The sequence below is a fragment of the Chaetodon trifascialis genome, chromosome 3, assembly GCF_039877785.1.
Source record: "Chaetodon trifascialis isolate fChaTrf1 chromosome 3, fChaTrf1.hap1, whole genome shotgun sequence".
NCBI classification, from domain to species: Eukaryota; Metazoa; Chordata; class Actinopteri; order Chaetodontiformes; family Chaetodontidae; genus Chaetodon; species Chaetodon trifascialis.
This window is the reverse complement of record NC_092058.1, coordinates 1819218-1832377: the sequence shown is the minus strand read 5'-3', so window position 1 is coordinate 1832377 and position 13160 is coordinate 1819218. Positions and strand designations below refer to the sequence as shown.

The 13160-nt window shown below is 46.2% G+C and overlaps 1 protein-coding gene across 4 annotated transcripts; it reads right to left on the bottom strand.

The window, feature by feature from the left end:
* Positions 1 to 42: 42 nt before the first annotated feature.
* Positions 43 to 12430, bottom strand: smpd4 (sphingomyelin phosphodiesterase 4). Of its 4 annotated transcripts, none has more exons than XM_070959410.1 (20): positions 12322 to 12430; positions 11819 to 11908; positions 11547 to 11633; positions 10033 to 10169; positions 9840 to 9915; positions 9589 to 9697; positions 9225 to 9277; positions 8819 to 8970; positions 8532 to 8664; positions 8344 to 8415; positions 5073 to 5162; positions 3391 to 3545; positions 3216 to 3306; positions 2903 to 3000; positions 2604 to 2767; positions 2262 to 2467; positions 1880 to 2110; positions 1192 to 1323; positions 951 to 1079; positions 43 to 754 (listed from the first exon to the last, which is right to left on the bottom strand). In XM_070959410.1, exons 2-20 carry the CDS (start codon positions 11855 to 11857, stop codon positions 434 to 436), a joined length of 2475 nt encoding a protein of 824 aa, XP_070815511.1. In that variant the 5' UTR covers positions 11858 to 11908; positions 12322 to 12430; the 3' UTR covers positions 43 to 433. The 4 variants fall into 4 exon arrangements, with proteins under 4 accessions (XP_070815511.1, XP_070815509.1, XP_070815510.1 ...); XM_070959408.1 differs by having other exon boundaries at positions 5025 to 5162; positions 12322 to 12426; XM_070959409.1 differs by having other exon boundaries at positions 5025 to 5162; positions 12299 to 12407.
* Positions 12431 to 13160: the final 730 nt, after the last annotated feature.

The window sequence follows — 13160 nt, the reverse complement described above, 5'->3', positions numbered from 1 at the left end:
CCTCCCATCAGTGGTGAACAAACCAGTGCAAAAGTCTGTTTTCACTGAAAAAACTCATCAGTTTATTCCATCAGCACAACCTGAATGTTTTGGCCTGCACCTGCTTTCAGATGCTTGTTGAAAAAAAAACCTGCCCTACCAACAGAGCAGCCACACTCTTTATTTACAAGGTTACATGAACCACATTAAAACAGTTAAGCCGTCATATCAAAAGCAAGAACACGCGAGCTGCCGGCCTCCTGCCAGCAGGGCTCCTACATGTCCCACCTGAACGCTGTCCCCTCAGAACGATGTCCCTGAAAGTTTCACTCAATGCTCAGAAGCAACAGATCATGAAAAACATCATCAGCTGCAGCCCTTAAATCAACATTATTGATCAGTTGCATCAATGCTAGCTTTACGTTTCCACGTGTGGAGGAACCCTGCGGCTCAGCTAGTGCGTTTTCAGCTTGTCTCCAAACAGCGTCATGAAGAGTCCATACAGGAACCCCCCCACGAGGATGAGCAGGGTGCTCGATACGGGGCCAAACGCCAGCAGGGCTCCGCACATGTAGAGGAGCAGCAGCAGCAGCATGGTCCTGTAGCTGGCCAGCGGGCGCAGGCTCAGCCTCGCCTGCCGGTTCCTCTCCAGCGTCCGCCGCGACATTGGGCTCTGCTTCAGCTTCGCGCTGGAATCCGCGTCCGCCAGGAAGTGACGACCCAGACGACCCAGGAAGTCTGGACGCAAGCAGAGCGCGTCCATGTGCCCTCCGAACTGTGGAGGACAACAGCAGAAAAATCCGAATCTGTCTTGACCTTTTTAAATATTAACTGTCCATTATTTACATCAGGATCACATCATTTTATTAGACTTCAACACAAGAAAACAAGTACAGCAGAGCTACCTCTGTAACATCAAACCAATGAGCTGAAAGACACTGAAACGCTCCAGTGAGCTGAGGAGGACTCACCCTCTCATTGACCAGACAGGAGATCCTGTAGAAGAGCCTGACCAGCAGGGCGTTCTCATAGCTCCTGATGGGCTGGAGCTCCGGGTCTCCTTGATAGTGAATCTCAAACCTGCGCAGTCCATTTATGATCTTCAAACACACACAAACACACACAAATGCAGGGTGAGGGTTTTAGTCTTTGCTGCTTGACCCTCGGTTCAAATGCCTGCCCTCCTCTGGTCCAATCACGTGACACACCGACCTGCCTCCGGCCCAGGTCCGTCAGAATCAGCCCGTTCTCTCCCTGGATGCAGTCCGGCAGCTGCTTGCAGTTGCCGTCATCCTGGGAAGAGCCCAGGTTGGATATGAGCTGAGTCAGCTGCCCCTGGTTCAGCTGCAGAGCAAGGAGGGAGGATTAATCAGGTGAACAGTCAGGAAGTGTTTACACGAAGACAAACAGAAAGGTTCCCTGAATGTCCCTGTCCCTGAAAATCACAGGAACAAGTGGTGTAATCCACTGTACAGACTGAGAGATCAAACCTGCAGTCAGAACTTAAGAATAGAGTATCAAGAAGTCACTCCAACGAGCTGAACTCCAGCAGCACATGTCTGACTGTCGGTCGACCGGTCCTTTGCGCTGCCTGAAGCCTCCCTCAGAGGACGTAACCTCAGCGATGTCACTTCAGAGATTTGTAGTTTGTGAAATGTGTTGACAACCATTAAACAGACCGCCTTTAAATCTTGCTGAAATGTCCCTTTCGGATGAACTGTAATAATTTTGATGGCCCCTTAACTTTTCCTTTAGCGCCATCATCAGGTCAAGTCATGCTCATGGTATCCCAGAATAACACACACAAATAAGACAGATCTATTTGTCAGGAAAATAAACTTTACTGCGACAGTATAAAAGACAGGAAAGGAAAACCAAACGTCAGTCAAACTGATCTGACCTTGAAGATCTGACACAGGTTCTCCAAAGCTCTGTCCAGGAACTCGTGAGTCTTTTTCAGACACTCCCCGCTCTCCTCGGGCTCGGCCCCGGCGAAGGTGTTGTTGAGGTCCGAGGAGCCCATCCCAAACCAGGACAGGAAGGAGTTATTGGCCGCCACCTCGTTGGAGTGATCGGATATCCTCTTGGCCGTGTGTCTGGCCTGTGCAATGATCTGGATTAACTTCATGACCTGTGAAACAAACAAAACATTTGGACTCTGAGGCTCCGCAGCAGGTCTTTGGGTACGATAATGAGCCGCTCTGCCCCCTGCTGACGGAACAGAAACACAGAAACCTGCAGTTTAAATCTCAGAGAAAAATCCCTTTGATGGCTGAACTCACTGCTCCTCTGAGCTCGGAGCCAAACATCTGCTTGTACTGGCAGTCCTGGCCTTCCAGAGCGTAGACGTGACTCTTCACCCTGAACACCATATCGGTCATCACCCGTTGCCGTGACGACAGGTAGCTGCCTCCTTGGCTCGGCGTCAGGTAGCCGCGGGGCTGCCGGTGGTGGAGGACGTGTTCTGGCTCCAGAAACAGCTGCTCTCCTGGTGAGAGACGTTGGCTTTAGTTTCAGCTTGATTACATTCTTCTTTAATTGTTGGTGTATAAAACGTCTTCAGATTAGTGCTGTGTCAGCACGCCGTCTCCTCGCCTCTGTGCTGTCTGTCTTTCTCTTCTCACCTTTCTGGATCATCTCAGCGAGGTTTGGCTGAGAGAAGACTTTGGCCACCCTGAAGACCATCAGTGCATTTTTGGCATTGACCAGATCTGTCCTCACGGTTCTGTTCAGAAAGACCTGGAAGAGCTTCGTGTACATGAGCAGGTTCTCCTGAACGAACGACTCCCTGAAACAGCGAGTTAACATAGAACCAAACAGGTGACGACACCTTCACCGTCTCCAGATAAAGACTTCCTGCTGACTGGACTATTCCACAGCCAGCATCTGAACTGAAGACAAAGACGTCAGACGTCAGACTCACCATTTGTCAGGCACCGTCCTGTTTTGGTCCGGCTGAGGGTTGGTCTTCTCACCTGTGTATCTCCACGGCTGGATGTAGCTCAGCCACGTTTCCAACACCTGAACACAGACGACACGCTCTGCTAACATTCGACTACAGGCTGAAACAGTGTGTGTTTCTGCAGCTTTAACCCCTGAACAGCACCGTCGAACAGGGAACTAAACCACACGCTTGGACAGCGGACAGCAGAGGACTGCTGCATCTGGCCGCCTCCGGCTTAAAAATGCAAACATGTTGCAAAAATAAAGACGTTTTGTTTTCAGGTGAGACTTACCGCTCTGAAAGAGGCGTCTAGAGGCCAGTGACCGAAGCAGTGCTGCAGAAACAGGTAGAGCTTCTGCTGAACGAAGCGCTGCACCACCACCCTGTGAGCAAGGGAGCGTCACACATTAGTATTCACATCAGCAGGAAAAGTCAGCATCCACGGTGGCGGGCAGCGTGAGGCCGACCTCTTGAACTCCTCCAGCGGGCTGGTGTGAGTGTGCGAGTGGGCCGACGGCGAGGAGGACAGCTGCTCCGGCTTCAGGCTGCTGGAGAAGGCATGCAGGTGCTTCACCAGGAGACGCACCACCAGCACGTGCTCCTCTGTCGGGCTGAAGGGCTCCTGAAAAGGCAACCGGTCACCAAGTGCTACACAAACACAGCACAGCCAATCCGCTCCCGCTTTCAAAAAGCAGCCAATCATAATGCGTCCCAGTCCAAAAGCAGCCAATCGTAATGCGTCCCAGTCCAAAAGCAGCCAAACGACCGAAGGCTCACAGCATTTTCTATCTGATAGAGGACAGAGGTCTCATGCCTGAGAAGCATCTTTTTCTTCCAGTGTTTCTGAGAGAGACTGACCCTGGACCAGTTAGTGAGCCTCAGGGTTTAGTCTGCTGCTAAATGGCTTCCATGATTTTAACAATATGAGAACTCTTACTGTGTTAACGGAGCATCCCTTTTGTTTCTTCTCTTTTTAATTAAAGCCTTTCCACATCGAGACAACTTGGCAGAAAAAGACACTCATCTCTGTCACTCCTTTGAATTTGTCCCAGTAATCATAATCATTTAGTTTTTCCTCATTAAGCTGTTACAAAGTACCTCTGATACATAATTTAAGTGTAATTGATTTGATCACCATTTTTAAAGATTTCACTTCATCACAACTGGGATTTATTAAAATGCAGGATCACAATTCCATTTTAATAAAGGACACTGTGGAGACAAAGAAGGCGGGACCTCAGTGCTCCATGAACTGCTGACAGCAAAGCTGCTTCCTCAGAATGATGCAATGTTTCCTCTCATGGACGATGTCAGCAAACGCAGACATTATCTGTGAAGTCACTTCTTTACAAGACTTTAAAAATGAAAGAATAATGAAATGATTGGTGAATGGCATGTAGAATAAAGATTAACTGTAGTAGTATCTTTTGCTTTACGGAGAGCAGCAGTGTCAATAGAAAGAAACATTTATCAACCATCAACGTGTGAAGCAAAGCGCACCAGACTGAGTGTGAAAGCATGCTTTAAACCACACACAGCACACCAGAACCACACAAACCAGTCCAAAACTGCTCAAGATTCACTTTCCAAAGCTTCATTCCAGGATTACTTTTCTGTCAAGGATACTTCTCTGCAGAAATTCACACTTCACAGTCAGACCAGAGGACGGGCCGAAGACATCTGTGGTTCCTGACTGAGAGGAACGACCAGACGCTACTGCTGCTGGATCAGCCAGAGGTCATTAAACCTGGCCTAAGTTTAAGTTAAGTTCATTAAAAAGAGGAGAACTAACCCCTGTCCTCAGAGTAAAAACAGGCCACCTCAAACAGGAACTACTGTCATGTCATAAAGCCTGATTGTCCTTCATCTTTTGGGTTGTGGGTGAAAACACATTGCATCAAGATTCACCTCCACGTCCACCTTTGTCATCTCTAACATTCACATGATGGCCACTCGCGTGCAAAAGCAAGAGGCATGCAACGACTGAGCCCAAGCTAACATCCATCAGCGTTAGGCTGGTGACTGGAGGGACAATGTCTCACCGTGTCTGTCAATACGAGAGAAGTAGCCTTGACTGTAACCTTAACTGTCTGAGGTTTACCTCCAGGAGGCCCCAGAGGGGCGGGGGTGAATGAAAAGGTAAAAGTACTTGGTAGGTGTGGAGGTTCCCAGAGCCTGGTGGGGCGTGGGGTTGGCACGGCATGCTGGACATACTGAGGCGATACTGCAGCAGCGCCAGCTGTTCACCCGTAACCACCAGGAGGGAGAGGAAGGTGAGGAAGAGGAAAGAGAAGGGCGAAAGGTGGAGGAGGAACAACAGCGAAGACAGAGGAGGGGGGGAAAGTGACAATAAGGGAGGGTGAGGAAGAGGAGGAAGGAAAGACAAGGTGGCAGGAGGAAGGTACACATGAGTACAGGAGAGTGGAACCAAACAGAAACAGTTGGCCAAAACATTGAGGAAGAAAGAAGCAGAAACAGGAGAGGAGACAAACAAAAACAAAATATTGACTGTGGGAACACTTTGACTTGCTGGGGAACGACGCAGAGACGTGTCCTAAGCTCCAGACAAAGAGGACGACGTGGCCGCAGGGATGGGAATCAAGATCGAACTGGTGTGTTTGTCCAGGCAGAAAAATCACTGAAATATGGTTCGTCCAGTAACAAACTCCCAACATTTATCTGACTGAGCTGTCATGTGCACACGACCCTCTGAAACAACGAGCGGTCCGACAGCAGGCTGATGAGGTTAATGCATCACTTCCTGTCCTCTGACTGAAGGCGTCAGGAGGATGAAGAGAGACTGGAAAAGCACATCCATGCTTCAAAATAAAAACAAAGAGTGAGACAGCAGAAAACCTGCCATGAACACCAGCTGAGATCGTTCCCATCCCTAACGTTAACATCACTAACAGTGAACTGTTAAACTGGAAGATTTCGTGGTGCCAATGAAACGGTCACATACGCTTACTCATCATCAGCGTGATAGATCAGTTATATCTAAAGTGTAAATGTTTAGTTTGGAACAGACCAACATGGCCAAAATCTTGCAGTTTAACTGAACAGATGGACACAGAACACAACACCGAGGTTAATGTGTTTGTATGTTGGTGCAGGGCAGGTAGACTGTTCATCAGTTAAAAACACTGAACGCAGCAGCTGAAGGGCTGTTTCACTGTTTCCTCTGCAGCATGGAGCAGAAACGCAGCTCAACGCTTGACAGAGACGATCAGCATTTTGATAACCGATGAATCATCTCTCAAGCTAAAATGCCAAATATCTGACAGCTGCAGCTTCTTCACATCTGAGGATTTGCTGAATTTAAGCATTTCAAAATGTCAGCTTGAGCTCCAGAAAACCGAGCATGTTTCATCTTTTCTCATGTTTAACAGACCAAACGGTTAAAATCAGCTGATCACTGATGAAATAACCGTTAGCTGTCTGTGATCCCACTTAAGGACCTGGAAGCTGTAATCGTCACCACGTTTTATGATGTTTAAGTGTCTATGTTGTTGGTTAGCCTGTTTTAACTTGGTGCTAGCATGTTGCTCGGCTAACGTGGCTGCTCCCACAGACTGCGGTCAACGCATTGAGTCTCATTCGAGGTCAGCAGCAGGTTTGATGTTGGTCTTTATACTGGTGAGCGGTGCTGGCCCAGGCCTGTGTGAGCCGACCAATCACAGAGAGAATATTGGTGCTGCAGCGATGGAGAGCATGAGAAATGTGTGCTTTTTTTAAACATTAAGCATGTAAACTTGTTCTAGTAGGCACCTAAAGTAAAAGCAGATGAGCATAACATGACCTGTTAAACAAGTACTCCATTACTTTAGATGTTAATGCAGCTGCAGACAGCGATGCTGCTCCATAAATGCTGAGGAAACAGTGTTGTTTGGTGGATGAGGAAGTGTGTTTCATGTCAAAGCACTGAAACTACAGGAGCTCATCCTACAAACTGTGTCGCAGTGAAAGGAACAAACAGCACCAACGTGAAGTCTCACTGTGATTGCCTTCGACGGGTGGGAAACCTGAGCTAGTACATTAGATATTACACAAACACATGGTCATCACAGCAAACCACAAACTGAGTTTCTACTTTTATTTGACGTGCTGCCACTCGAACAGGTGACTGGTCATTTTTTAGCAGCTCATTGGCTGCTTTCTGCTGTGCCGTGTTGTTGTTCTGGTAGTAAACTGTCAACTCAAGGATCAAAGCAGCTTTAAGCTTCTGGCACAAATCAAACATCTATATTTCATCTCCATGCTTTTTGTGTAATACGAGATTTTTCTTCCTTTAATCACCAGCTCGGATCTTCACGCCCTGTTTGGAGACACTGTTCAGCCCTGATTCAGAATTATTGTTTCAAATGGAGAATATTCAAAGGGAAATAACAGTTGATTTTATTTTTGGCATATTTCCCATGAATGTAGCTCATGTGACTAACTTTGCACTCATCACCTCAGTAGTAGAGATTCAGGGTGGCGAGGACTCGAGCGGGGCAATGATTACTCCTGTGAGCTGCTGAATTTTCCCAATATATTATTATTATTATTATTATTATTAGTCTGCCTCAAAATAAATGTGAAAAGTAGTTTGAAGGCCCCTGCATTGATGTGATGTAATTTGTTCAGCACCCTCTCCAGAATCACTGTGTTGTGGCTTCACGTTGGTGTTTCATGCACGAGTACACACAGAACGCACAAACGGATCAAACACGTGGTGACATGGACGTGCAGCATGCGAAGGTGGTGAAAGGAGGCAAAAGCACTACTACTGGGAACACATGCCAGACTCCTGAATGCAGCAGCTTTACTCTGCAGCTACTCGTGAAGCGTGTCTCAAATACAACCCAGACAGTCTGATGCTTCTACGGGGGGGGACAGGGACGCCCACTGAGCATTCACACTGTAAACAACTGAAAACACTTTCACCTTCAGTCATATCGTTCACATTTGTTGGTCATTATAAAAAACTGGCTGCAGACAACGTTTTGGACCAGTCATTCTAACACTTAAACGCTGCTGATGTTACGCAGAAATGTGGCTGCTTGCAGTGTGAACACAGAGTTATGGGTGAAGTTGTCCAACAGTGATAAACAATAAATCTTTTCAATCATAGTGAACCCAAACCATCAAAACTCCATAATCAATCACGTTTGAGGACAACTTCACTCTGAACTGCTCAGGGTGCTTTACCAGCTGGTACGTCCTAAAAATCAGCCCACACACAATCCTACAGACCACGGTAACAGAGGCACACTTTCCCACCCTGGGCTCGCTCCGAGGTGGGACGGAGGTGGTGGAGGTGTGGGGGCGGGGTTGTGGACAGCCAGTCAACAGCCAGCCAACAGCCAGCCGTGCGATGCTGCAGTGCAGGGGAGCGGAGGGGGCAGGGGAGGGGGCAGGGGAGGGGGTGTTTCTCTTACCTTCACCTGAGGAGACTGCAGCTTCTGGTACATCTCCAGAGAGTAGTGATGGAGCCAGATCTCCACGAACATCTTCGGACAAACACACACACAATTCCAGTATCTGCATTCACAAGTCGTTTTAATGGACTGAAAGACGTCAATGTTCTGTTCGTGGGAAGCAACCCACAGCTGGATCTGTGTCTTACTTGTAAAAGTGTTTCAGACCTCCAGATCTCCTGGGCTGCGGGGTCTGCGTTCACTGAGGGTTGATGGAAGATGTGATGTTTCAGGAGACTGGGGCTGTGAACGCCATAACCAGCAAAAGAAACGCTGGACGATCTGTTGAGTTTAAGGCAGGAAGAAATGCTCTGATGAAAATACAATATCCTGTGATTATTCTTCATCAAAAGGTTTGTTTAAATATGAAAATAACGCTCCAATCTTCAGACAGACACGTCTGACAGATCTATCACACCTTCCTTGGTGTAAATACCTCGGTGAAGGTGCGGTGACGGAGCCTCTGGAGTCAGAGAAAGGCGACGGTGGTACACTTCCTTCACTGGGGAGGAAGTATTTCAGGTAAGTGTCCACGAGCACAAAGTAGGCACTGTCTGTGGAGCTTCCATGGTGGCCTTGAGGGTAACTCTGAAAGCATGAAGAGTCCAGATCAGCTCTCCCTGTGAGAAACGTGCCAGCTGGTTGTGCTCATTCCTAAAACAACACCACTTATTTCTGCACAGAGCATAAGAGCTCATCAGCTTCGAATGGATAAAGGAATAACAACTAACGTGTCTGAATTAAAGCAAACAAATCAAAACTTTATGAGTCCACACATTGTCTTCAACAGCTCAAAACTGAGCACAAGCACTGAACTAAGGGTAGAACTTTGACAAACTCACCTTTGGTGCGATGAGACAGAAGGCGAAATTGAACATGAAGAACTCAAATGGATCTGCAGAACGTTAAGGAAAAAGTGAAGTGCTCACTGAGGTGAAGTCTGTCTGCTGACCAAAGTCCAACAAACAAGTGTAGACAACTGATTAGAGCTGAAATGATTTCCTGATCAGTCAATCATTTGAAAAAAAATTGGCAACTACATTCAGAAACCATGAAACGTCTCTCATTCTCAGACTCAAGCTTCTTCAGCTGGAGGCTTTGCTGCTGTCACATACAACAGTAAAGGACTGATCCCCTGGTTGGACAAAACAAGACGTTTGGTTTGGCAGAGGGACAGACAGATCAGAGTCTGTGTTGGAAGGATACTGAGAGCAAGGTTCAGGGTCAGCAGACCAGACAGGGGGAAGTGCAGCTTGTTGTGGAACAGGGGGCAGTCTGGGAGAACCCCCTCCTGAATGCAGGCCTTCACTGGACCCTGCAAGACAAACCACACATGAACTTCTGCTTGATACAAGAATTAGACGAGTTAGAGAAGACAGAGTGTCTGTCAAACATGTGATTCAGTGTTAACAGGGAAGCCTGTTTTTCCACTTATCAAACGATGCAGGTGTTCCTACCGGGAGATAATTGACGGGTATTTCATATTTGTACTCTTCAGCTTGAAGCTTATAGACAAGCTTCATCATTGGCCCACTGAAAAGAAAACCAGATGAGGAAAAAAACAACATTTGATTTGATTCTTTACACAAACACACGAGGCTGATGTGAATACATGTTTCTGTGAGCATAAAGAACAGGAGCCGGAGCTACCTGGGGTTCAGGAACTCCATGACGATGTGGTACTCATTGCTCCGTGAGTGAAGGAGCCGCAGGTTCCAGCCGGCGATGATGCCGTCCAGACTGCCAAACACACTCTCCACCAGCCAGGGGAAAATCAAGTGCAGCTCCTAAAGGGAAACACACACACACACACACACACACACACACACACACACACACACACACACACACACACACACACACACTGTAATCATAAACTGTTCACACATTTAACACAACATTTTGACTGCTGTGACAGACAGCTGAGCTGTTCCACAGCAGTGAAAGCCTTAACTGTGGACGTACTACAGACAACACGACACAGAGCTGCACTGAAACAATATTTATATTCAGCAGGCGTTGGAGGAAGAAGGATGCAAATATGATGTAACTGTGGAACGAGTCAGTCAGCAGCAGAGTGTCTCTCAGCTGTTTTTAATGTATGAAAATGACCAAAGTTCTGACTTCTGGCAGGTAAAACATGAAATACAGCAGACAGTAAAAGCTCCAGGCTGACGCAGATACACCAAATTTAGACTCAAAAAGAGGGAAGAGTGAAAAACAGTGACATGAAATACTTTTATGTTTCACTGCAGCACTGTAGGTCCTGAAGCCACAGACGACAATGCAACCCACACACAGACTGTGAATACCGCTGCCTCTCACTCGTCCTTTGTGTCTCTACAACAGCTGCTCCCTAACAGAACGTCATCTCTCCACAGCGACACCTCGCATGCCAAGAGGAACAATAAAAACATTTCTGAGGCACTAATGTCTCTAACACATGAGGACATTCATCATTGACTGCACTCGCTGACATTCTGGACACAGGAAAGTCCACAAAGACTCGTCTTTAACCCCACATCACCATTAATTTCTCTGATACAGCCTGCAGTCAACCATTGATCTGATTCTGAGCATCTCTTTCTGTGTGTTCAAATTACAGCACAGTTTTCTTTTTAAGAGAAAGTGAAGACACTCAAAAGGAAACACAGAAGCCCCGGTGCCACCAGCTGTCTCCTCATATGACCAGCATTAACCATAAAAGGTCAGGTCAGCCCTGCCCTGCAGGAGTCGGGTCAAATAGTCCAGTCAAATAGCAAACAGCTGACCGAGTCTGCAGCGTTGTGTCATGTACAAATCCAACAGCATTATTCCAAACATTTCTGGCCAACAAGCTTGTTCAAACACTGCGTGGAGACTAACAAGAGTGTCACAGAGTCTACGGCTGCTTTACAGCACAAAGGAAAACTGGGGCTGCATGTGCTGTTTCATACCAACACCAGCAGCCATTTTTATGTAATTATATCTAATGCATTTAAATAACATGAATAATAAATGGAATAATAACACACACTTCTTCACGTAATAATCTTTAACACTGTGATAATTATCTCAGTCACCTTACAGTCTCACAGATCAGTCATTTAGGGAAAGTCCATTGTCATTCACAACACATGAATCAGGGTTCAGAGACAGGACAGCAGGGGGACAGACAGCGGTACCTTTGCAGGATATTCATCGATGATCTTCACCAGATCTTGGCATCGCTGGAGGAGGGTTTTGGTGGTGGAATCAGCTTTAAGATTGGCCTGGAGCAAAATCACAGCATATTAATGAGCATTTAATGACTCACAGACTAAAGAGACAAGTTCAGATGTAAGCGCACTACTGAGACTGAGGACAGACTCTACAGTTAAAGACTAAGCTAGGAGCATTAGCTGTATGACAGTAAGAATCACGGAAAGTGTTAACATTCATGAAAACAGAGACTCACCAGTAGGAAACTGGGCTGTTGCAATGTTGGAGCAGCCATGTAGGACCCTTCCGTGTATTTCTTCTCATGTAAAGTCCACCTGGATCCTACCTGGAGGTGGTAAACACGCACAAAACTGTTCATGTCCCACAGCTGCAGTTAACTGGCGACATAACTTAACCTAGCATTACTTCGTAAGCCCCCTCAGCAGAAAACAAACTTGATCACTGAACCAAATGAATGCTGTGGAAACAGAACGATAACCGCATGTACCCTTAATCCGACAACAATGTCTCCCATTGACTGGAAAACTCTGTAGACAGAGACTCAGTCAGTGAAGCATGCAAATCAGCACGAGCGGGCTAGCTAGCGGTACCTCACTAACTTACGGCAGCTAGCAAAGACACGAACGTTAGCTTAACGTTAAACTGACAGCAGCAGCCGGAAAGTCGAAAAAAGGCCTTTAAAATCAAGAACTACAAACTCTGAATAAATCTTTACACTTCAGCTGAACACCTCTTTACCTTCGCCGCTGACTGGAATTAAAAATGTAGACTACTTTCCCACCGACCGCGTTTCCATCAGTGTGATTCAAACATGACCGAGCTTGCGGCGGTTGCTGACGTCTTCTTCTTTGGTGTTCTGGTGGTAGTCATTGAAATGCAGGTTACTGCCACCTACTGGCGATCCCCACCTGCTCCAATGTGCAGTTCCACTGTACATTCATTCAGTGGGCTCCTGTTCTACAATAATAATAATAATAATAATAATAATAATAATAATAATAATAATAATAATAATAATAATAATAATAATAATAATAATAATAATAATAATAATAATAATCCAACAACATCCAACAAGCAAGAAGTGATAGAGCAGTTTCTGCATTTTGACCTAATCTTAAGTCTTGTAGAGGGGCCTTGTGTCAAAATGTAGTTTTAATACCTTTATCCTTTCAGTTTATATCATCCTGACATGTTGTATCTAAATAAACATGAACAGAAAACCTGCTGATACTGGCCTGATTCAGAGGTACTGGTTGGTTTTTCTTGGCAGACACAATCAAAACAATCAACATTTTCTTTTTTTTTAATCTCTCTGCAGTACACTCCCCACATCTCCCATCCATCCATATCTTTTCTTTCGTGAGTTCCTTTCCCATCAAGTCTGCAATAGGTAATTACTCCACTTTACTAATTACTTCTCTTTCACTTGTCAAATTCAATCATCACAATCCAGTTTGAGGATCATCTTTGTTCCAGGAACACTAGATGTCATATTAACAGTAGCAGCCTCTTATGATCTTATAAACTGTGAGGGTTATTCTGCCTTTAGAGTGTAAAAGTACTGTGTGAATGAC